The 25360-nt window shown below is 44.6% G+C and overlaps 2 protein-coding genes across 3 annotated transcripts in view; both read right to left on the reverse strand.

Annotated features, from left to right (window-relative positions):
- Positions 1 to 3375: 3375 nt before the first annotated feature.
- Positions 3376 to 14277, reverse strand: LOC110491830 (uncharacterized). Its single transcript, XM_021565621.3, has 4 exons — positions 13266 to 14277; positions 7347 to 7679; positions 6921 to 7029; positions 3376 to 4869 (listed from the first exon to the last, which is right to left on the reverse strand). Exons 1-4 carry the CDS (start codon positions 13330 to 13332, stop codon positions 4863 to 4865), a joined length of 516 nt encoding a protein of 171 aa, XP_021421296.3. The 5' UTR covers positions 13333 to 14277; the 3' UTR covers positions 3376 to 4862.
- A 4853-nt stretch (positions 14278 to 19130) lies between these two features.
- Positions 19131 to 25360, reverse strand: part of LOC110491831 (forkhead box protein J3) — a 100834-nt gene continuing 94604 nt past the window's right edge. For both annotated transcript variants that reach the window (XM_021565622.3, XM_021565623.3), the window contains 3 exons: positions 23848 to 24036; positions 23478 to 23570; positions 19131 to 23388 (listed from right to left, as the gene is read on the reverse strand). In XM_021565622.3, coding sequence (XP_021421297.1) covers positions 23276 to 23388; positions 23478 to 23570; positions 23848 to 24036 — 395 coding nt within the window. In that variant the 3' untranslated portion in view covers positions 19131 to 23275. The remainder of the gene's footprint in view (positions 23389 to 23477; positions 23571 to 23847; positions 24037 to 25360) is intronic.

Genomic DNA, 25360 nt, shown 5'->3' on the forward strand with positions numbered 1-25360 from the left:
AATGCTGCAGAAATGTTTTGGTACTCTGCCCCAGATCTGTGCCTCGACACAATCCTGTCTCGGGGCTCTACAGGCAATTCCTTCGAACTCATTGCTTGGTTTTTGCTCTGACATGCACTGCAAACTGTGGAACCTTTTATATAGACCGGTGTGTGCTTTCCAAATCATGTCCAATCAATTGATTTTACCCCAGGTGGAATCCAATCAAGTTGTAGAAACATCTCAAGGATGATCAATGGAAACAGGATGCACCGGAGCTCAATTTTGAGTCTGAATATTTGTTTAAATAATGTATCTATTCTTTATTCATAATACATTTGCAAAATTTTCAAAAAAACGTTTTGCGTTGTCATTATGGGGTATTGTCTGTAGATGAGGCTGTAAAGTAACAACATTTGGAAAAAGTTAAGGGGTCTGAATACTTCCCGAATGTACCGTTTGTGGCCTGTTTTTCTTCAGTTTACCTCAAATTCATCTGACGTGTGTAGTTGATGCTGGACTAGCTAAATTGCAAACATTCATGTACGCATGTTCTAGCATTATTGACAGAATTGGAATTTAACCCGTAGTGTAGAACATTTGACATTTAAATCATTTCTGATTGAGCTGACTTACACAGCGTTCACCGTGAATGAGGTCTCTGCGATCACAGGAACATTGTCTTTAAAAGGGACATTGTCGATAACGCCCAATCGGATTAAATCCCGGCATATAATAATATCACATTTCCAGTCACAAATTAACTCACGTCTGTGTAGTGGGTTCTGGATAAACTAGGTTACAAGTATTGTTTTGCTACAAGGCATTTTCATGGAGTGGCTCTTTTCACTTAAAATGTATGCCATTCATTTCAAAGTTTAACAAACCATATCATTTTATGTACAACAACTACTTTTTACAGTTTAACAAAAGCACATTTACTGGAAGAACTGTGCGAATGCAAAGTTTGTTAACAGAATTTTGGTCAAATCTCCCTATTTTTTTGGTGTCCACAATTGCCAAATATTTGTTCTGAATTGAGATTCAACGATGTCTGCAGAAAGAATGGGGTGCCAGCGATAACATGACACATTGACTCTACTCTGTTTATTAAACTACAGTAAGTGAAGTGGATTTACACCCAGTAATGGAATTGCAGTAATGGAATTTCATCATGATTCGCTGATCTGTACTACACAGAAATTATGGATGTGAATGTCATTCTCTTCATGTGATGTATCCTAAATAGCTAGACAGAGGTAAGAATATGCAATACCATCCTTTGGATTTTGGGGCATTATTCTACACACTAGGTGTTATTTTAATGAGCTCTGCACCCAAAACAAGATCAACTCTGAACCAAGCATAGACGTTGATGTTTCAAGTTTTAAAAGTACAGCCCAGTATAGTACAGTAGATTATTGTACTGTGCTCTCCTGTGCTGTCCAAACTTGTGAACCCAAATTTGTGACTACTATGATTTACCATTGTAGCCAATTCAATTGCAGAAATTCTGTTAGATTTTAATTTCGAGTTTTAATCACTTAACAAAATTGATATCAGTAAAAACACAAACGAATTGATTGGTCTACCTTTACTTGTTACTTCTGTGAACTTTTATTATCCTCCCCTCATGAGGGAGAGAAATGAGAAAATATGTTAATAATGTGGGTTTTTGGTAATGGAATTCCAAGGCACAAGGCAATGTTTCTTTTAACTTACAGAAGGCAGAACATTTTCTCAAACTATATAGAAGTATTGATGTCAGTTGGCAGAGGTCTTTATTTGACTGATTTGATGTACTTTTTAAGACTTTTTCATCGGTTTGACCAGAAATCAAAGCCGTTGCTTATTCCAATTTTTTGGGGGTGGAAAATGGTTGAAAATGTTGATGCCTTCATTTAAAAAAAATCTAGACTCTTAGCTTTCATTTGACATGTTCCTATGAACTTCACATGTTGGCACTCATTGGTCATTTTCCATGGACATGACCTACACAAGATCTCTTAGGACTTTCTATTTGGAATTTGTCTGCTTGCCTGAGTTACTGTAGTGCTGCGCGTTTTCCCTCTGCTCGGCCTTCCTGAGTGGACAGGCCTATGAAACAGCCCGTCACCTCTTGAGCAGGACAGGGGTGTGTACGTGTGCGCAGGGAGGCTGGGGGAAGCAGCCATAAAAACCCAGGCAGGAGGACACCGGCACAAGGATTTATTTCACACACACCAAGCTCATGTTTACGCCTGCACACTGCACAAGTGGGAGCTTATGAGGGAGGTATTGTACACGTGAGGCAGGGAGTTGTTTGTGTGTGTGGGTAGCTGCAGTCTGTGAATGTGTGTGCAGACAGACAAGACTGAAGCTGTGTTTACACAGGCAGCCTAATTCATTTTTTTTAACCAATCACATCAGATCTTTTTCAGAGCGGATCTGATTGGTCAAAATACCAATTTGTGAGAGTTGGGCAGCCTGAGTGTGGCTGTGTGCCTATCCGGGCTTCTGCATCAGTGTGGAGGTGATGCTTGTAGTCTTGCATGCGTGCATTCATGTGTACCGTATGTACCTGTAAATAATAATGTATACAGTTGTGTTGTGTACATCTGCATGTGCATGGAGGAAGTGACTCCACCCTGGGTCAATGTACAGAGTTTGCCCTAGCACCTCCTGTGGGGTGGGTGGGGAGTCCATGCAGGCTGTGTAATGACAGGAGACCAGAGCTGGGTGAGCGTCACAACGGCCCATAGCCTCTCCATCTTCTTCCTCTCAAAAGACTCCATTGTTCCCTGTGTGGAGGGAGAGAGCAGAGCTAAAGGGGGATGAAGCTGGCAGATTGGGGGCGTCTAGGGCAGTGGATTTTGGGACGCTGCCTAAAACCACATGGAGGAGAGAGCAAGACACAGGCCAGCTCTGTGTGCCTCACAGCTCACTGTTGGAGAGCTGCTCCAGGTTAACAGTGCCGTACGAAAAACTCCACAACATAAAAAAATACACACGTAACTGTCAGAGAAACACCCCAGCCGGAGAGAGCTAACGGACTCACCAGTCCATACAGGACCGCATTTGTCCGTAGTTTGTCTTGTTTCAGTGGAGGGGTGTTGAAATTGTGTATTGGAGCAATCAGCTTTCGCCACTGACTTCTACCCCAGTGCATGCTGGGTAGTGGTGTGTGCTAATTTTACACTAAAGATTGTGGGGAAAGTTGTGTAAAAAGCAGTGTCATGAGATAATGAATTACTTCCTGTGTCAGCACCTCTTGGTTGGCTTGAGATTTTTGGGAAAATTACTTAGGGAATCTGACTTTAGACAGTGTCATGAAAACGTGATTTGATGAGCAACAAAGACAATACAACATCTGAATTCTACCAACACACACAAATAAAAACATGTCTCAAGCCAGTGTGTATTTTGGAGTGTTTTCACTTGTTTATTGAAACAGTATGAACAAAAACACTGCAATTAAATAAAAGGACAAATCTGACAATAAAATGAAAGACCTAGATTTGATAATATGGAGCAAAAGCAGAAAACAAACATCGTTGCAAACGATTGCAGTGTCTAAAGCGGATCCATTAAACAATTGTCATCACTCATTCAGTGCACTTATTAACAGAGTTCTTAAAGCAAGCGGAGCTAAGCTGAGACTAATGGGTGTAAAAATGATTCAATGTCCACTAACGATTATGAAGAAAATGTGCCTAAAACTGGGTGCAACCATGAAAGTCTAAACATCCTTTGCATGCATTCAGGGGGGAACCTGTATTTAAAGATTGTGTGTGCTTGCTTGGTATACTCTATCCAAACTAAAGTAAGCAGAAGTACAGAGAATACATTGTAAAGGACAATGCTAGCAGAATGGGGGCTGATGACTTCTACCTGTATACGGAACACATGATTTTGTGAAAACCTGAAGTCGTCAAAGCTGTCCTAATGGAATGGGTGACAGTTAAAGTACAGTCCATTCACATTAATGCACTTTAAAAGTAAAATCTCCAAACTATCCAGGGAATACCAGAGACAGTGGCACAAACCCTTCTGCAAAATTTCACAGATGTGTATTAGGTTTTTATGTCAGTGTTAAAGCTGGCAGAATGTCACGTTACACTTGCAAATGAGGCGTCTTTTCATTAGCCCCTTGCTAACCCTCAGAACATGAGCACAATGTCGAAACAACTTCTGCATACAGTGCTTCATATAGTTGTTGAACATTTTGGTAGGTAGGGACTCATTGGCTAGGTGTTAAGGTGAGATACTATGTACTATGTGGATGTTTTTGGCTGCTTTCCAATGTCCCATTAACTCAATGCTATAGTGAGCAACTGCAACATATGATCAAGAAATAACTGTAGTCCCTTTTCATGGTATATACACCCTATTAAATTCACCACATTCTCTTCCGCCATTTCCCCCCTCTGTAGTCAACTTTTTATTTTAATTTTCTGTTTATTTTGTGTCGTGTTTCTAGGTCGTCTTCAACTCAAATGCAAATTGGAATTAATGTACACACCACTGCATAAGAGAGAGCGTTTTCTACTACAAGTTAAATAATCCCTTACTTCCTTTCTTTTTACAAAAAATCCTGAAATTCACTGACTTCCTGTGGGTCACTGTGGATGTCAGTGGGGGGGTGGGTCACCCCCCTGTTTGGATATTAGCGTGGAGGGTTGCTGTGTGGTTGGGCAGGACCATTGATATCAATGGCTCTGTCTGGGGGTTGGGGGAGAAACATTCTTCTCCCCCCCACACCTCCCCCTCCTTTTGGCAACAGTACAAGATCTTGGTTAGGTTCGTGCTGGTAGCATGCTTGTTTAATGACAGGAAATTACGTAGTTCAGCAGTTCAGAATTGCGAGAACTTTTTTGGGACTTCCTGTCTTGCAGCCTTTCTCCTCAGGGGCTGAGGGATGAAGAGAATGAGAGAGTAAAACACACAGGCCAACACACAACAAAATCTGCTCACGGCTCATACATTTCAGATGATTGAAAAAATGGTTTGGCTAAATGAGATCTAAAAAGCTGCTTGGTTTATGATTTTAACGATACCACAGCACATGGAGAACATTACTTTTAGTAAATGTTTTATGAAATGTGATAATTCGTAGAGGGGGGGGGGGGGGGGGGGATGACCCCAAAATGAGGAAATAAAAGCATGGGTGATTGTAACTGAATTAATTCCAGTCACTCATATGCTGCATGCTATCTTAGTTATGGGCACTACAGCCATTCGGGAAGTATAAGGATATAGTTAGTTTTGAATGGTTTAAAAGAGAAACGTACTTAACATAATGGTATTTATTTAATACATTGTACTCAGTTCACACAGTTTAGGTCAAGTTGGTACAATAAAAAACAAAAGTGATTCAAAACGGACCAACAACAAATCTGTGTGTTATCCTGAAACCTAATTCATTCAAGATGACAGCCTTGAGTTGCTACTCTGCTTCGAACCATTATGTCATTGAGACAGCCAGCCTAATCAATCAGAACTGATGTAAAGCCAAACAGCTGGGAAACCATTTGTCAATGGACCCACTAAGTCCATACATGAGCCCTTTGACTGAAATTGAAGTGCAAATAAAGCCACTTGTTTCACTGAATGAACAATGCCTGATGGCTCATTGGCCCATGAGTGGATGTCTCAGAGAGCAGTAGCAACCAACAGCCTGTCGATCGGCGATGGACAGACAAAGGGTGCATCCTAAATGGCATTCTCCTTTATGGAGCACTACTTTTGACCAGGTCCCTAAAAAAGGAATAGGGTTCAATATGAGACGCATCATTTGTTTTGTGTCTGTGACTTTGGACCACAGAGAGTCACGGGGTTAAGATGATTAACTGGGAAAACAATCAAAGAGAAAATGACAGAAACCAAGATGCTCTCTTTTGTGGCAGCTTTTTTCTTAGCAGCAGCCCTATGGCATAAAAAAAATGTTCCCTGTTAGCAGGCAAGCACATCCCCAAACATAACAATATGTTCAGAGGAAAAGGTGTGCGGTTTGGTAAGGAGTACAGCAGCTGTCGTGTCCAATATTGGAAGACGCTTCTTGTTCCCATTTAAAACATCTATAGATACATTTTAAAAATTACCAGCTGGCTGCGACAGCCTGGACTCGGAACTCAGAATCTCTAGTGGCACAGCTAACACTGCAGTGCCTTAGACCACTGCGCCACTCGGGAGGCCAAAACATATTTTTTAAAGGAATACAGACACTTCTATTTGAATCTATGATTCAAATGTGTTATGTTCAGAGGACCAAATATGGTTGACAAGTGATGCAGGTTGTCTTATCTATTAAACCATGTGCTTCGTAACGCCCATTGCACCCACTTCACCGTAGTAGAGTCAGATGAACACGTGGATGGCAAACAGTGTAGGCTGCTGAGGGCAGGACGGCTAATAATAATGGCTGGAATGGCACAACTGGAATGGCATCAAACACACGGAAGCCATTTGATACCATTCCACTCCAGCCATTACCACGAGCCCATCCTCCCCAATTAAGGTGCCACCAACCTCCTGTGATAGCAAATGTTATGTCTCTGCGTCCAGTATAACGGATGCTAACGGATCCCGTAGACTTTCAGGGTTTGCACATAGCTAGTTAGCATTGGCTTGCTAAACTACCTCTAACTTCCCTCATACTGGATGCAGAGGGAAAAAAAATGGGTCAAAAATGATTCATCTGACTCTGGGAAAGTAGATAATGGGCTTAATTGCCAAAATCCCAAACTAGCCCTTTAAAGTACATGTATAAGTTGTGAAAATGAGAGTATAGTTTTATACACTAGTAGCTTCATGCTTCTACAGCATGCTTAGTCCTCTAAGATCACAAGGCAAACAGGACATGCAGAGTGTGTACATGTGCACATGAGTGTGTGTTTGTATATATTCATAGAAATAAATTGACCAATTCTAGTTCAATGGGTGTATCCCTTGGAGGAACTTACGAGTATTTGCCCATTCTCCTCACCAAGGCGATCACCACGGCGATGACAATGATCACTGCCACCAATGCGCCAATCACAATACCCACCACTTGTCCAGAGCCAGTGCCCTCTGTGGAAGGAACACAAAGACCAAGTTACCCAACCAGACTGACCTTGATAGGGAATCAACAACCCGTTTGGTGAAACAGGAAGGAAACTGAGAGAAGGGAAAACAATTTTGGAAATAGGGAGAGAGACAATTGACTAAAAGGCAAGGATAGAAATTTAGAGACTGGGGGGCAGAGCAATTTCATCTTGTCTTGAGCTCTACACATATCCTTGCCCTCTTTGATTCCCGCCTAATGGGAGCACCTACAGACTGTAGCATTGACAGGGTTTCTCAGCTTCATGATCTCTACATCTGCAGCTGACATCTCCTATCCTTACCCTCCTCCACCACCAACTCCTCCTCATCAGCCTCTGCAGCTGCCGTGGCTTCGGGATTCGCCGGGGCCATGGTGGCAACAGCAGGGGCCTCCATTGTGGCCGCCTCCTGCCCGGCAGCCTCAGTGGCCTCGGTCTCCGTGGGAGCGGCCTCTGTCACATTCGGGGCAGCCTCATCGACCTGAGTAGTGACGGGTTTATCGGTGGCAGGGGCTTTCGTTACGACCTCATCGTCCGCAGCATTGGGTTCAGCCGTGGGGGCATCGGTGGCGCCTTCGAGGATATCGGTGGCAGCAGGGGTATCCGACACCCTTTCTAATGGGGTCACCAGTGTGCCTGAGGGGCAGCAAAGAGGTCAGAGACTGCTAGAGGCAAATTAACAATATTCACACACGCAGAAGCGAAGGGCTACCACTTGTGATTGGATACATGACAACTGAGGTGAATTACTTTGAGTATGACCATAAAAATTCACTGTCATTTCACAATCGTTTTGAAATGTATTCGCTGGAAAGAGGGAACAGTTAGTCCCTCATTGCAAGGACATTGTGGGAAAACTCTAAAGAAAAACAACAAATATTAGCTCTTCCTTGACATTTTTTATTTCTCTCCCAGCCCATAGCTTGACACATCAGTAGCAGTAAGAACATGGCTGCCACAACCCATGACTAAACAAATGTTGGTCCTCCCTCCTCCTCCCCAGTCCCATCCACCCTGCCCCTTTCCATCCTGTCTTGGGCCGTGTTTGTGCACTCGCATGCCTCATCCGCTGCCTCATTTCCTGTTCATGGAGTCTCCGCCATAACAGCCCCTGGATGGGGATGGCAGGAAGTCAGCATATGAGGCCATACCATTAAAACATAGTCACTAAGAGAGGAAAGAGGGGGAGGCAATGGACAATTCAGGGTAAAACAACAACTGGGTGTATAACATAACGGGATCCAAATTACTTGGATGTGTTGAAATTGGTTGTTCGTGATATTACGAGAGACCAAAGACCAACATGGATCTCAACTTCAAAACATCCTCTCATCAGGCCATTTTTGGATGGCAATAAGAGTTGTAAAGGAAGCTCTGAGTTCAGTGAACTGTTTAAAAATACGCTTATTTTACCAGTTAAGTTGACTGAGAACACATTCTCATTTACAGCAACGACCTGGGGATAGTTACAGGGGAGAGGGGATGAATGAGCCAATTGGAAGCTGGGGATGATTAGGTGTCCATGATGGTATGAGGGCCAGATTGGGAATTTAGCCAGGACACCGGGGTTAACACCTCTACGATAAGTGCCATGGGATCTTTAGTGACCAGAGAATCAGGACACCCTTTTAATGTCCCATCCGAAAGATGGCACCCTAAACATGGCAATGTCCCCAATTACTGCCCTAGGGCATCGGATATTTTTTTAGACCAGGGGAAAGAGTGCCTCCTACTGGCCCTCAACACCACTTCGAGCAGCATCTGGTGTCCCATCCAGGGACCAACCCTGCTTAGCTTCAGGGGCAAGCCAGCAGTGGGATGCAGGGTGGTATGCTGTTGTCAATGCTTGAAGTGAAATCTACCATCATCTATCCTATAATTGAATGAAACCTTCTTGTAATAAGAATAGCCTCTTTGATCAAAGGGTTGGACCGCAAAGTACAAGCTGAGTGAGACCTTAATGTTGTGCTCTACAACCCGTCCTATCTGTGCCTGTTGGAAATATTCCCCTCCACACCACAACTGAAAGCTTTGCTTGGACAGCGCAGCTTCGAAATTAAGAAGCAGAAGTCAATTTCAGTGAAGGACTGAAATTATGGTTAACTTGCAAACTGGCAACATGTTCTTTTGCAATCCCTCCTTTTTCCTGAAAGTACTTTTTGCCCTTTTCGAATGTGCAGTTCAAAACTTCTCCCAACTCCAGAAATAAGAAGCTGAGTGATCGGTCTAAACTTAGAACCTGACATCATTTCTTCGTCCTTTTCCCTGATTGTTCGAGACCATTCGTAATAGAGAATGCTTTACGAGTTAAATAACATTGAATAGAGATCTCTCTCTCTCTCATTATTCTTAGTTCCCTATTTGCTCTAGCATTCATTAGAAACAAGCAGGTTTAAATATAACAAAACAGTTGTTCTCCTACTACGGATCATGAAGCATTTGAAACTGCAACATTTATCATCACAGACATTCCAAACAAACAAAGTGCCTTGCGCTATATGTATTCATGCCCCCCCCAGACCACTAACAATTGCTTCATTATGTCTGCTGTGCTCACATTTAGCTCTAAGTACTATTTCCTTTCCACTGTGTTGGCTAATACAGACGCGCTAGTGAGTAAGAGAACACGACATCTCTCTCCCATCATACTTCTCTCCATCCCTACCACTCTCCCCCTTCTCTCTGCCCCGCCTCACCCCGTGGATTAAGTTGTCCTGATAAAGGTTTTGGGAATGCTGTAGCTCTGCAAGAGGAGAGTGGTGTAAAAGGGTGGAGGGAAGCCCAAAGGGAACAGTATGTTTTTTATTTAGAGGGGAGAGCTCAGCGGCAGCCCACTCAGTTTATTCGCTCTCTAGCTATTTTGTGAACAGGGGCCTAGTCCCAGTCTGTCTCTGATTTAATGTCCCATGATAGCCTGACCTCAGAGCAGATGTGTGCATGCGTGAGTGCGTGCATGCTTGAGTTTGAGTGTGTCATCAGCTCCCTTAACCACCGCTGGGCATTAAAAGTCTCTCAATCGCCCTACATTCAAATTTCTCTCAAACAAGCTCTTTGAAGAGAAGGAGGGCATACAAGGCAGGCAGGCAAAGGGGCGAGAGTGAAAAGTGAGAATACAGCAAAGGGCCAGGAGAAGCGCTGGGGCCCGTATGGGGTGGAGATCCTGCCTGTCGGACAGTAATGGCATCATGAGAGAGAAGAGAGGGTGAGAGAGAAAGATAGTGTGAGAGCGAAGGAGGGAGCAGGACACATCCATCACCATCACAATCAACTGCCACTGAGGCTCCCCTGTGTGTGGATATGAGAGTGTGTGTGTGTAAATCTGTGCTAAGCTGTCTGTAGACAGGAAGGGCCCATCTCAGACTTGTGAGGGAGTGTGTGTCTGCTGTGGCCCCGGAGCCCAAGAATGTTGTTCCTTAGTTGGGGAGGGAGGTATCTGCCCATCTCATCACAGTATGCAGCACAGCTAGCCTCCCACGCTAGCTGTAGGAGTCACGCATAAACATGTAGCGCGGCCCCTCGATGCCTGGCACCTCGCTGCCTGGCACTTTGAGTTGAGTGGGAGATGTCCCATAGAATATTCCACTCTGGCTAACTGGCTCTTATCTTAGACACAATAGTGTCCACATACAGGCCGCGTTTATTTTCCCATGAGTGGAGATACAGGCCATTAAACATTTATCTTCTGGACAACATCACTGAGGCAACCGATGGCGCAAGACTTATTTGACACGATGAGCCTATATGAAAATGTACTTTAACAATATATTGGGCAAACAATAATCATCAATAACAGACTTGTGAAATATCAATTCATCACAGAAATACTCCAATTAGGCCAATTTATTAGATACCGCATTCACTAATGTTCGCTCCTACAGAGTGAGTCACGTGGCCGTGGCTTATTAAGCAGGCAGACATTCAGTTACAGTTTGATTGAACGTTACAATGGGCAAAACAAGTGACCTAAGCGACTTTGAGCATGGTGCGATCAACGGTGCACTGGACAATTGAGTTGTGGAACATTGCATGGTCCGACAAATCCTGGTTCCTGTTGCGTCATGCTGATTTGGCGTAAGCAGCATGAGTCCATGGCCCTGTCCTGCTTGGTGTCAGCGGTACAGGTTGGTGGCAGTGGTGTAATGCTTTGGGGAATGTTTTCCTGGCACACGTTAGGTCTCGAGCAACATTTGAATGCCACACCTTGTAGAACCCACGCCACTAAGAATTCATGCTATTCTGGAGGCAAAGTGGGGTTCGACCCCGGTACTAAATGAGTGAACCTAAAACTGGCCACTGAGTGTATAGCGAAAAATATATCTCGTGAAACTCAAGTATTCATTACAGCAAAAATGAATTGAGATGACTTAAAGGGAGCCACAATAAATATCATGGAACATTAGTAATATATCAAATTATTCTCAGTTCACTGGTGTATACGTTTCTATGCAGCCCTGTGGGCTTTTTCTTCTTCGCTCCGTGTCTGGCACGGTGGCGTAGGTGCTAGAGACGTTCATGCTGACAGTGAAGACACACAAACCCTTGGTTCGGCCATGTTGTGGGAGTGCCCCCTTGATCTAATGGCAGGGCTGAATTACCCTCTGTCTGTGCCTGCCACACCAACCCTACAACTACGTCTGGGGCTATCTCGTTCGTGAGCTAAAATGGCCTCCGCCTGGGCTGACTCAAAAATATGTTTGTTTTCTCAATGCACAGATTTTGCTTTACAGAGGTAGGCTTACACCTTTCAACTACATTTTGGATGGCAATTTTTTTTTTTTTTTATCGATGTAAGCAATGCTTTTCCTTAGTGGATTTTACATCGTACGCCTCATAGTTGGCGAATGAGCACACACTTGAGTCACTTTACAAGCCGGCACGGACAGTGAGCATTGACCCGTGTCTGCAGCCAGATGTGCTGGATGGAGTTTTTTTAAAAAGGCGAGTGGCTCAGACAAAGCTCATTATGAGCTGGGAGGGGCGTCGGCGAGGAATGTAGGGCAGTCAAGAATCAACAGGCTTTGTTCGGAACGTGTGCAAGTTGTTATATTTGTTTATTTTTGTCAGGGTATGGAGCAGAGAGGAGAAGCTTGAGGAGTTAACACTCTTGCAAACAGGCCTTCGTTGGAAAGAGGCACGTCTGGTCGGTAAAGGTTGCCGTTTAAAAATAAATCCCACCAACTTCCTCCGCCCCTAGACTTATCAACCGGGAGTAGGGGGAATAGTATCAGGGGGCGGCCAGAATAAGGGGTGAAGGGGGCCTGTTAAGCTTGATACCCTGCCAAAGATGGGTAAATGTGGAGGGGGCGGTGGGTCCTGGCAGTCTAACAACATGTGGTAGGGGTGGGGCAGCAGCAGCAGCACTCCCTGTTAAGCCCTCACGTGTTCGCTCTCCCGGTCCCATCCATATGACAGTCTTAAAATATAGAGCCACCCTCTATTAATACCCACACGCAAACCGTCCCTGCCCTGCAGCACTCAGTCTCTGCCCCCTCCTCTCCTTCCCTCCCACCCCATGGGGAAGGTCTTTGGAACCCAGGATTGGCGAGGGAGAGTGGGAAAGGGAGAGCGATGGAGAGGTGTAAGCTTTCCGATAAACGTGTACAGTGTGTATATTTGGCGAGTCAGACCCGAGCACTATTTGGGAGCCTTCCAAAGGATATTCCTTTCACTCCCTGCCGGCAGCCAAGAACTCATGTGCACGAGGCACAAGACCTAGCACCATTACATCACATTCCCACTAGTCTCCAAATCAAACTTTTCCTCCTCTGCAAGGCTTGGGGGGGGGGATAGAATCGACAGACGATCCACCCAGTCGGCCCTCTGTATTACATTAACACTCTCAGCCAAGGCTGGTCTTTTTCCATCCAGGATGAGCGAAATAAATGCACTGCTAAATTAACTTCAACCTAGAGGAGAATACATGAGTCCTATACCATAGCTGAGCAAATGTTAAATGACAGACTACTGTGAAGAATAAAATAAAACCAACATCAAACAAAGCTCTTCCTTGAGAGTGGAACTTTTGAACTAAGGACAAGGAGCTAAGAGCAGCCCCAAGATTCAAATTCAGGATGCTCCCGGATACAAGCCAAACAGACAAAGGGTGTGTGAGTATGAGAAGAGAGGTGTGGTGTGTGTGAGTAAGTGTGAGAGCCGAGCAGAGTGACCGGACAGAGAGGACACGGTGTGCTAGGAGGGCTCGAGCCCTGGATGTTGACTTACTTGCGTGTGCGACGGCACAGAAGGGGCCGACCAGGCCCAGCAAGAGCAGCAGCTGAACTTTGATCATGGTGACAAGTAGTCTTCTCCTCCGGTCAACAGCGTACAGAGACCCCGAGGGCGAAGAGCAACACTAGCCCCTATCACACACAGCACAACCCGCACTGGAGTCTCAAGGGAGGTAGCAAAAAAAGAAAAAAGTAATTGAGGAAAAAGTTTCTGAAAAAGTCCCAGGGAACTTGTTGTAGATAGACTTGGACCGTCAGAGGCGGCGAGGGCAGACGGCCACGGCTGAGGCTGAGGGAGAAAGGCGTGGGATGTCGACAGGGCAGAAGAAGAGAGGTCTGGCTGGCTGCTTGGTAGAATGGAGAGAGACAGGCACAGGGCAAGGGAGAGAGAGTGTGAGTGTGTCGGGAGTGGAGGAGGGGTGCTGGTGGGGGGTGTGATGGGTGGGTGGGTGGGGGGGTGAGCAGTGTAAGGTGGTCTCAGCCCCGGTCCTGCCTCCCTACTTGAACAGGCCAGTCCTGAGTGAGCCCCAATCTTCATGTAGTCCACCCCTCTCCAGTCCACTGTGAGGCTGCTGACTGCCTTGCAATACCAGCAGCATACACATAAATACTGTACGTAAATAAACACACCGATATATTTATACACACACAAGGTAGACACCACAAAAACATAAGCAATATGTTACATACAAATATACCCTTAAAACAAACACCTTCTACCAACACAAAACCTTTACAGTGAGTGGAGAAAAAAAAATTACACCAGGAAATAAATTACCATGTACTTAATCAGATTGTGATTTTAGATTCAGCTAATGGTGAGTTTTCCCCAATATACATACAAATACATTTGACTAAAAGGAGTGCCCATTAGTTCTATAGGGAAGTCTACAGGCATTACACCACTGTTTTAGATTTATCTTGTGGTTTCACTAAATGGTTTAGGTTAACATACAGGCATTGTTGACAGAGTGGCCTCCACAGTAAATGCAGTTGGAACACTATGTGACTAACACATGCGGTCATGGTGGTCCAAAGAGTTGACGAAAGTGCAAACATGCTCCAGCTTTGCACACTAGTGACATCTGTTGGAGGAAAAAGCAGCATGGTGTGTAAAATGTAGGAAATAAATAATCAAATCCAATTTTATTTGTCACATGCAGCGAATACAACAGGTGTAGTAGTAGACCTTAAAGTGAAATGCTTACTTGCAAGCCCTTAACTCTTATTTTTCTGCATTGTTGGTTAACAAAATATGTACTAAATAAAAGCGCAACAATAACATAACGACGCTATATACAGGGGGTACAGGAACCGAGCCAATATGCGGGGGTACAGGTTAATCGAGGTAACATGTACACTACCGGTCAAAGTTTTAGAACGCCTACTCATTCAAGGGTTTTTCTTTATAATTTTTTTTTACCATTTTCAACATTGTAGATTAATAGTCATCAAAACTATGAAAAAACACATATGGAATCATGTAGTAAACAAAAAAGTGTTAAAGAAATCCAAATATATTTTATATTTGAGATTCTTCAAATAGCCACCCTTTGCCTTGATGACAGCTTTGCACACTCTTGGCATTCTCTCAACCAGCTTCATGAGGTAGTCCCCTGGAACGCATTTCAATTAACAGGTGTGCCTTAAAAGTTAAATTGTGCAATTTTTTTCCTTCTTAATGGGTTTGAGCCATCAGTTCTGTTGTGACAAGGTAGGGGGGTATACAGAAGATAGCCCTATTTGGTAAAAATGTTTCTTCAAGTGCAATCACAAAAAACCATCAAGCGATATGATGAAATGTTCTCTCATGAGGACCGCCACAGGAATGGAAGACCCAGAGTTAACCTCTGCTGCAGAGGATAAGTTCTTTAGACTTACCAGACTCAAATAAATGCTTGAGAGTTCAAGTAACAGACATGTCAACATCAACTGTTCAGAGACACCGAATCAGGCCTTTGTGGTCAAATTCCTGCAAAGAAACCACTACTAAAGGACACCAATAAGAAGAGACTTGCTTGGGCCAAGAAACATGAGCAATGGACATTAGACCAGTGGAAGTGTGTCCTTTGATCTGTAGTCCAAACGTGAGATTTTTGGTTCCAACCTCTGTCTTTGTGAGATGCGGTGTGGGTGAACGGATGAGCTCCGCATGTGTATTTCCAACCGTAAAGCATGGAAGAGGAGGTGTTATGGTGTGGGGGTGCTTTGCTGGTGACACTGTCTGTGATTTATTTAGAATTCAAGGCACACTTAACCAGCATGGCTACCAAAGCATTCTGCAGCGAAACATCATCCCATCTGGATTGCACTTAGTCCCACTATCATTTGTTTTTCAACAGGACAATGACCCAACACACCTCCAGGCTGTGTGAGGGCTATTTTACCAAGAAGGAGAGTGATTGTGGCGGCAGGGTAGCCTAGTGGTTAGAGCGTTGGACTAGTAAACGAAAGGTTTCATGTTCAAATCCCCGAGGTGACAAGGTACAAATCTGTCATTCTGCCCCTGAACAGGCAGTTAACCCACTGTTCCTAGGCCGTCATTGAAAATAAGAATTTGTTCTTAACTGACTTACCTAGTTAAAAGGTAAAATTGAGTTCTGCATCAGATGACCTGGCCTCCACAATCACCCGACCTCAACTAAATTGAGATGGTTTGGAAAGAGTGAAGAAAGATTGTTGGAAAATAATTCCAGGGGAAGCTGGTTGAGAGAATGCCAAGAGTGTGCAAAGCTGTCAGCAAGGCAGGGTGGGTATTTGAAGAATCTCAAATATGAAATATATTTTGATTTGTGTAACACTTTTGGTTACTACATGATTCCATATGTGCCATTTCATAGTTTTGATGTCTTTACTAATATTCTACAATGTAGAAAATAGCAAAACCCTTGAATGAGTAGGCGTCCTAAAAGTTTTGAATGGTAGTGTGCATGTAGCTAGGGGTACAGTGACTATGCATAGATAATAAATAGCGAGTAGCAGCAGTGTAAAAAATAGTCCGGGTAGCCATTTGAATAGCTGTTAAGTAGTCTTATGGTTTTGGGGGTAGAAGCGGTTAAGAAGCCTTTTGGACCAAGACTTGGCGCTCCGGTACCGCTTGCAGAACTGGGTGGCTGGAGTCTTTGGCAATTTATTAGGGCCTATCTATGACATTGCCTGGCATAGGTCCTGGATGGCAGGAAGCTTGGCACCAGTGATGTACTGGGCCGTACGCACTACCCTCTGTAGCGCATTGCGGTCGGAGGCCGAGCAGTTGCCATACCAGGCGGTGCTATTGATGGTGCAGCTGTCAAACTTTTTGAGGATCTCAGGACCCAATGCACATCTTTTCAGTCTCTTGAGGGGGAATAGGTGTTGCCGTGCCCTTTTCACAACTGTCTTGGTGTGTTTGGACCATGATAGTTTGGTGACGTGGACACCAAGGAAGTTCTCTGACCGCCTCCCTATAGGCTCTCTCAACGTTGTGTCGTCAGCAAACTTAATGATGGTGTTGGAGTCATGTTTGGCTACGCAGTCATGGGTGAACAGTTAGTGCAGGAGGGGACCAAGCCTGCAGCCCTAAGGGGCCCCCGTGTTAAGGATTTGTGTGGCAGATGTTGTTGCCTATCCTTACCACCTGGGGGTGGTCTGGAAGTCCAGGATTCAGTTGCAGAGGGAGGTGTTTACTCCCAGGGTGTTGAACAGCATTCTCACGTAGGTGTTCCTTTTGTCCAGGTGGGAAAGGGCAGTGTTGAGTGCAAGAGACTGCGTCATTTGTGGATCGATTGGGACGGTATGCAAATTGGAGTTGGTCTAGGGTTTCTGGGATGATGGTGTTGTGAGCCAAGACCAGCCATTCAAAGCACTTCATGGCTACAGGCGTGAGTGCTATGGTTCGGTAGTCATTTAGGCAGATTACCTTGGTGTTCTTGGGCACTGGGACTATGGTGGTCTGCTTGAAACATATTGGTATTACAGACGCGGCCAGGGACAAGTTGAAAATGTCAGTGAAGACATTTGTCAGCTGGTCAGCGCATGCTCAGAGTACATGTCCTGGTAATCTGTCTGGCCCTGCGGCCTTGTGAATGTTGACCTGTCTAAAGGTCTTACTCACATTGGCTACGGAGAACGTGATCGCACAGCTGGCGCGCTCATGCATGCATCAGTGTTGCTTGCCTCGAAGCGCGCATAGAAGTGGTTTTGCTCATCTGGTAGGCTTGTGTCACTGGGCAGCTCGCAGCTGGGCTTCCTTTGTAGTCCGTAATAGTTTGCAAGCCCTGCCACATTCGACGAGCATCAGAGCTGGTGTAGTAGGATTCAATCTTAGTCCTGTATTTATGATTTGTCAGTTTGATGGTTTTTCCGAGGGCATAGTGCGATTTCTTATAAGCGTCTGGGTTAGAGTCCTGCTCCTTGAAAGCAGCAGCTCTACCCTTTAACTCAGTGCAGATGTTTCCTCTAATCTATGGCTTTTGGTTGGGGTACGTACGGTCACTGTGGGGACAATGTCATCGATGCACTTATTGATGAAGCCGGTGACTGATGTGATATACTCCTCAATGCCATTGGATGAGTCCCAGAACATATTCCAGTCTGTGCTAAGACATACAGTACCAGTCAAAAATTGACACACCAACTCATTCCAGAGTTTTTTAAATTTGTATTATATTCTACATTGTAGAATAAGGAAGACATCAAAACTATGAAATAACACATATGGAATCATGTAGTAACCAAAAAAAGTGTTAAATCAAAATATATTATTTGAGGTTCTTCAAAGTAGCCACCCTTTGCCTTGATGACAGCTTTGCACATTCAGGCCAAAGAGTTCAATCTTGGTTTCATCAGACCATAGAATCTTGTTTATCATGGTCTGAGAGTTATGTGACTTTCGGCAAACTCCAAGTGGGCGGTCATGTGCCTTTTTACTGAGGAGTGGCTTCCGTCTGGCCACTAACATAAAGGCCTGATTGGTGGAGTGCTGCAGAGATGGTTGTCCTTCTGAAAGGTTTTCCCATCGCCACAGAAGAACTCTGGAGCTCTGTCAGAGTGACCATCGGGATCTTGGTCACCTTCCTGATCAAGGCCCTGCTCCCCCGATTGCTCAGTTTGGCCAGGCGGCCAGCTGTAGGATGAGTCTTGGTGGTTCCAAACTTCTTTCATTTAAGAATGATGGACACCACTGTGTTCTTGGGTACCCTTCCCCAGATCTGTGCCTCGACACAATCCTGTCTCGGCGCTCTACAGGCAATTCCTCCGACCTCATTATTGGGTATTGTGTGTAGACTGATTAAATACAATTGTAGAATAAGGCTGTAATGTAACAAAATGTGGAAAAAGTCAAAAGGGTCTGAATACTTTCCAAATGGACTGTATTGGAGAATTTCTTGTGAGCAAGAATCATTCCTATGCCTCCCGAGTGGCGCGGTGGTGTAAGGCACTGCATCGCAGTGCTAGCTGTGCCACTAGAGATCCTGGTTCCAGGCTCTGTCGCAGCCAGCCGTGACAGGGAGACCCATGGGGCGGCGCACAATTGGCTCAGCGTTGTCCAGGTTAGGGGAGGGTTTGGCCAGCAGGGATGTTCTTGTCCCATCGCGCACTAGCGACTCCTGTGGTGGGCCGGGCGGAGTTCGCACACGTTCCAGGTGTACGGCGTTTCCTCCGACACATTGGTGTGGCTGGCTTCTGGGTTAAGCAGGCGTTGTGTCAAGGAGTAGTGCGGCTTGGCTGGGTTGTGTCAAGGAGGACGCACGGCTCTCGATCTTCGCCTCTCCCGAGTCCATACGGGAGTTTCAGCGATGGGACAAGACTAACTACCAACTGGATACCACGGAATTGGGGAGAAAAAAATTGGCCCAAAAAGACAACAAAATGTAAGAAATTGATCAATACCATTTTAATAAACATTTAACTAAGACGCAGTACAAGGAAGAGTGTCACAAAAAGCCAATGCATTTGATCACATTTATATATACACACACAAGGTTTCTCTCTTGAAAGAACAAAATACTACCCCTCCCTCCATTTGTTTCAATCATGAGTCATCATTCACTGATGATTTGAAATGACATACAGTCAGCACAATAACACACTGACATACAATATATTGTTTCTGCTCGTCATCAAAAACCAGCACGTGACAGAAATCAGGAATCAGAAATCTTGACCATAGATGCGGTAAAGAGGTCAATGGAAATGCCATGTAAACATATGGGGAACATTCCCGAATCTCATCATTACCCCCCAGCAAAATGATCCTACACTTAAGTGTGAAATACACATGTAAACAATAGCCTATGTCGAGGTACAAATTGGAGTACAACGCTTGTATGGATGTCAAGCCCAATACATGTCCATTCATCGTCACCAGTCAAGTGCATTATGCATTACACACTGCTCAAAAAAATAAAGGGAACACTAAAGTAACACATCCTAGATCTGAATGAATGAAATATTCTTATTAAATACTTTTTTCTTTACATAATTTGTGTGATTTTGTTGTCAGCACATTCAACTATCAATGGATATCTAATTTATCAACCCATGGAGGTCTGGATTTGGAGTCACACTCAAAATTAAAGTGGAAAACCACACTACAGGCTGATCCAACTTTGATGTAATGTCCTTAAAACAAGTCAAAATGAGGCTCAGTAGTGTGTGTGGCCCCCAACGTGCCTGTAGGACCTCCCTACCATGCCTAGGCATGCTCCTGATGAGGTGGCGGATGGTCTCCTGAGGGATGTCCTCCCAGACCTGGACTAAAGCATCCGCCAACTCCTGGACAGTCTGTGGACAGTCCAGTATTTATGCTGCAGTAGTTTATGTGTCGGGGGGCTAGGGTCAGTTTGTTATATCTGGAGTACTTCTCCTGTCCTATTCGGTGTCCTGTGTGAATCTAAGTGTGCGTTCTCTAATTCTCTCCTTCTCTCTTTCTCTCTCTCGGAGGACCTGAGCCCTAGGACCATGCCCCAGGACTACCTGACATGATGACTCCTTGCTGTCCCCAGTCCACCTGGCTGTGCTGCTGCTCCAGTTTCAACTGTTCTGCCTTATTATTATTCGACCATGCTGGTCATTTATGAACATTTGAACATCTTGGCCATGTTCTGTTATAATCTCCATCCGGCACAGCCAGAAGAGGACTGGCCACCCCACATAGCCTGGTTCCTCTCTAGGTTTCTTCCTAGGTTTTGGCCTTTCTAGGGAGTTTTTCCTAGCCACCGTGCTTCTACACCTGCATTGCTTGCTGTTTGGGGTTTTAGGCTGGGTTTATGTACAGCACTTTGAGATATCAGCTGATGTACGAAGGGCTATATAAATACATTTGATTTGATTTGGTGCAACGTGGCGTTGGTGGATGGAGCGAGACATGATGTCCCAGATGTGCTCAATTGGATTCAGGTCTGGGGAACGGGCGGGCCAGTCCATAGCATCAATGCCTTCCTCTTGCAGGAACTGTTGACACACTCCAGCCACATGAGGTCTAGCATTGTCTTGCATTAGGAGGAACCCAGGGCCAACCACACCAGCATATGGTCTCACAAGGGGTCTGAGGATCTCATCTCGGTACCTAATGGCAGTCAGGCTACCTCTGGCGAGCACATGGAGGGCTGTGCGGCCCCCCAAAGAAATGCCACCCCACACCATGACTGACCCACCGCCAAACCGGTCATGCTGGAGCCTGTTACAATATATCCATCATTGCGGATTTGACGAATATCCACTTTGTTAGAACAGATTTGTTGAACGTGAGGCAATCTGGCATCTGTTCCATTGGCCTCTTTAGCGCATTTATAAATCATTTGAGTTCTTTAAAAGACACGAGCACTTTGGGTACCGTTTAATAATCATCCCTGTATTATATTCTGTTAAATAATGATTTACATCGTTCAATGGATATGATTTCAATTATGGAACTGTAGGTATACTAAAGGGTTACAGAGAGAACAAGACACTGAAAATTGTAAGTATCACAGTTCAAATGCAGCTCATTAGATCATTTTGTCTGTTTATTTATTGTTTCTATTGCATTGTCCACCACACTCTTTCCCTCACTGAGCTCTTTTTACGATTTTTTCCCCCCAGAAGATAGGGACAGGTTAGGCCCATCAGTCTAACCATTTTCTCTACTTGATGCTACCGTACCCAGTACACGGCTTACCCTCTCCCATCCTATGACTAGGCACCTTAGAATCATCTGTGTCCCCGTCCATTCCGATTCTCTACCCTCAAAGTGTACACTCATTCACCCCCCCACATGTATTTCATAACTGGATTGGTGCAAGTTAATTCCTTTTAAATCGATGGAGGGGCAATTCAAGAATACGATTGCACACTTCGGGAGAATCGGAATGTAGCCAATCTGTAAGTATGTGATCATTTTGAACAGGAGGACTACATGTTATTTATTGTCAGGCCAAAGACTAAAGTCACGTTATAGTAGTCTCGTTCACCAGATCACCTGGCACACGAGTCTACTATATACTGTAAGTCCTAAAGCCACATTATTTCACTTAATTTAGCTTATAACGTAGTACATTGGGTGTACCTTTCCGCCACAGTTGTCGAAGCACCTGCCAACAGGTACATTAAACTACACACATACCCATTTCACCTTTGACGTTTTGGTAATGCTAAGAAAGGAAATAGGGGTTATGCATTATTCTGAAATAACAGGAAACAGGGACCCGGAGGCCTTCGTACCATGGAGCTAGTAACAGGACAGTCCTGATGAACGCTAACACATACTTGCACACTCTCACACAGGCACAGGCGCATGCATGCACACAGACACAGAGCTAGATAAAACTGTAGACACCATAACACCACCAGTAAGGGATTGACAGGCGATACATACATAGCATTGGCACAGCGTCACAATTGTTTTCAAGGGCACAGAGTTAAGAAAGTGGTGACATACAAAGCACAAAATAACCGCTACAGTGGAAGAGTTTTGTTCATCAAACCATTGAAAGTTAAAGCAAGTTACGTAGACATTAAGGATAAAAAATAAAAATATAAGGGTGCAATTCATACATGGATTCAAATCATATATAAAACTTCAGCTGTGCTTGATTGAGCATGCCTTTTGCGATGGAACCAATAGAACCGTCCTTAAAGTGCAAGCCCCGCCCATCTGGCACTCAAGGCGGGCTGAAACAAATGCTCAAAGAATTTGAATGATTTCAAAAAAAGCATTTGAACCGACGTCTGGTGCAATGTGATTTCTTGTCTGACCAAATACGGCCAATTCCCTCTGCAATATAAGCCTGCAACCACAAGATGGTGCTCAATTCCATACAGTTGGCATTGTTTGAGTCAGTCAAAGAGATCAGACACTTGTTGGAACGAGCATCCTTATCTGCTCTTCCCTTATCAAATTTCGAACTAACTTTATTTCTTGGAAGTGGCGAAAGTATCATTCCATGGATCACTCCTGTCAGATAGGGGAGGGGTGCTACATTGAGGGACAAGGAGTTGCAATACTGTCCGGACTAACTGGCAAGATGCCAGATGTTTGTGTAGCGATGGAACAAAAATGTATCACTTTGAGGCAAGTCTTGTTCATATGTATAATGGCACTATGTTTTTCATCAACGCCCATTCCTTTCAGTTGTGGCAGGCGGACGTCCCTTGAAAAAAAGTTATTGTGAATCACAAACCCTAGCTTCCACTGTCAGTCTTCAGTGGAAAGAAACGAGAATAGAAGCATGAATAAAAAAATATATACTTCACCGACACTTGTAAAACTGTTGGCATTAGGAACATTGAGATGAGACAATGCAAACCATTCCAAAAGTGTTTTTTTTCTAGAATGTGACCATCTAACTTGTCGACTGGCAAACGTTGACTTGTCCTCCCTCTGTGTATGATTGTCGTCAAAGTCACTCTCTATACTCTCGTATAAAAAGACCAAGATCATGGGATTGATATTCCTCTTCTGGAATGTCTTTCTGGGCAGGTGGTCGTTTCCACTCTTCTCACGTCCTCTCCCTATCCCTCCTTTTCTTCCTCTCCAGGGTAATCCTAAACGATGGCGTCCCAGTCAAAGTCGTCCTGGATGTCGTTGGTGGGCAGCCTCCTCATCTGGTAGTGCCCGGGAGGCATCATGTGCTGCTGGTTCATCTGGTCATGGTGCCCTGAGAATGGAGGTAGACGTGTAAGGCAGCTGGACGCATGCATGCACACACACACACTACAAGAGGGTCTGAGTAGTTAGCAGTAGTACCTGTCACCGTGGAGCCTGCATTGCTCATGTGGGGGTAACCCGGGGGTCCCATCATTGAAGACATGTTCTGTCTGGAGTCCATGTACAGATTACCTACAGGAGATGAAGACATCCAACAGGAAGCAACAGTCATTCAGTTCATACCTCACAACTCCATTGACCTATACAATGTTATAAGATCAGTAAAAGGAGACTTCGCTTTAAGCAATCCAACCCTTTCAGATCTATGGGACGCACGTCAGAGGTTGCCCTTAGGCATTAACCTAGGATCAGCTACCGTCCTCAATCCTGACAGTTACCATAGGGGAAACCACAAAACTTAACTTAGATCAGTGTCTAGTGAGGCAACGCCATCCTAATGGCCACTTACCCGTGTTGATGTGCTGGCTGGACTTGCTGGTGTGCATGGGGTTGTGGCAGGTGGGCATGGGTGGCCCCTGTGGTGGGATGATCCCGGTGCGTGTGAAGAACTGGTTGATGGAGGAGCATAGGTCTGCTATCTGGGCCAGGTCCAGGGACCAGTTGTTCAGCTCCGCCTGCCTCATGCTCTCCTTCAGTCCTGTCATAGATACACAGACAGGGGGTCGTTCTCATTTCAATAGACCTTAGTGGTTTCCTCTTCTCCTAGTCTCCTTTCCCCCACCTGCACGACAATCATACCCATAGCATGATGCTGCCACCACAATACTTGAAAATACAAGTGTTTCACTCTGTTGTATTTGATCCAAACCTGTAGTTTAATTTCACATCCTTGTACTTTGTTTAGAACAATATCAAAATGCACTTAGACAATTCACATTGAAGTTTTAAGACTGTCATTATCATATTTTCAGTGTCAAAGTTGCGATTGAGAAAATGAAGAAAAAATGTTAACTGAACAAAAACAACATGTAATGTCTCATGAGCTGAAATAAAAGATCCCAGACATTTTTTTATATGCACAAAAAGCTTATTCCTCAACTTTTGTACACACATTTGTTTACATCCCTGTTAGTGAGCATTTCTCCTTTGCCAAGATAATCCATCCACCTGATAGGTGTGGCATATCAAGAAGCTGGTCAAAAAGCATGATCATTACACAGCTGCACCTTGTGCTGGGGACAATAAAAATGTGCAGTTGTCACAACATGATGCCACAGATGTCAAGTTGAGGGAGCGTGCAATTGGCATGCTGACTACAGGAATCTCCAGCTCCACCAGAGCTGTTGCCAGATAATTTTATGTTAATTTCTCTACCATAAGCCACCTCCAAAGTAGTTTTAGAGAATTTTAATGTACGTCCAACCGGCCTCACAACCGCAGACCATGTGTTTTTTAAATATTTTTTAAATCTTTATTTAACTAGGCAAGTCAGTTAAGAACAAATTCTTATTTTCAATGACGGCCTAGGAACAGTGGGTTAACTGCCTGTTCAGGTGCAGAATGACAGATTTGTACCTTGTCAGCTCGGGGATTTGAACTTGCAACCTTTCGGTTACTAGTCCAATGCTCTAACCACTAGACAGCTGATGAAACTGTTGGTTGGCACAAGAAGAATTTCTGCACAAACCATCAAACCATCTAAGTGAAGCTCATCTGAGTGCTTGTCATCCTCACCAGGGTCTTGACCTGACTGCAGTTCGGCATCGTAATTGACTTCAGTGGGCAAATGCTCACCTTTGATGGCCACTGGCACGCTTGTGAAGTGTGCTCTTCACGGATGAATCCCGGTTTCAACTGTACCGGGCAGATGGCGTGTATGGTGTTGTGTGGGCGAGCGGTTTGCTGATGTCAACATTGTGAACCTCTCCAAGGTGTTGGAAAAAGTGGTTGCCGTACAGCTCCAGGATCATCCCAATGGAAACAACCTGTTTGAGAAATTCCAGTATTTGCACACAATGCAA

The sequence above is a fragment of the Oncorhynchus mykiss genome, chromosome 16 (assembly GCF_057628025.1).
Source record: "Oncorhynchus mykiss isolate SJ-2025 chromosome 16, ASM5762802v1, whole genome shotgun sequence".
NCBI lineage: Eukaryota > Metazoa > Chordata > Actinopteri > Salmoniformes > Salmonidae > Oncorhynchus > Oncorhynchus mykiss.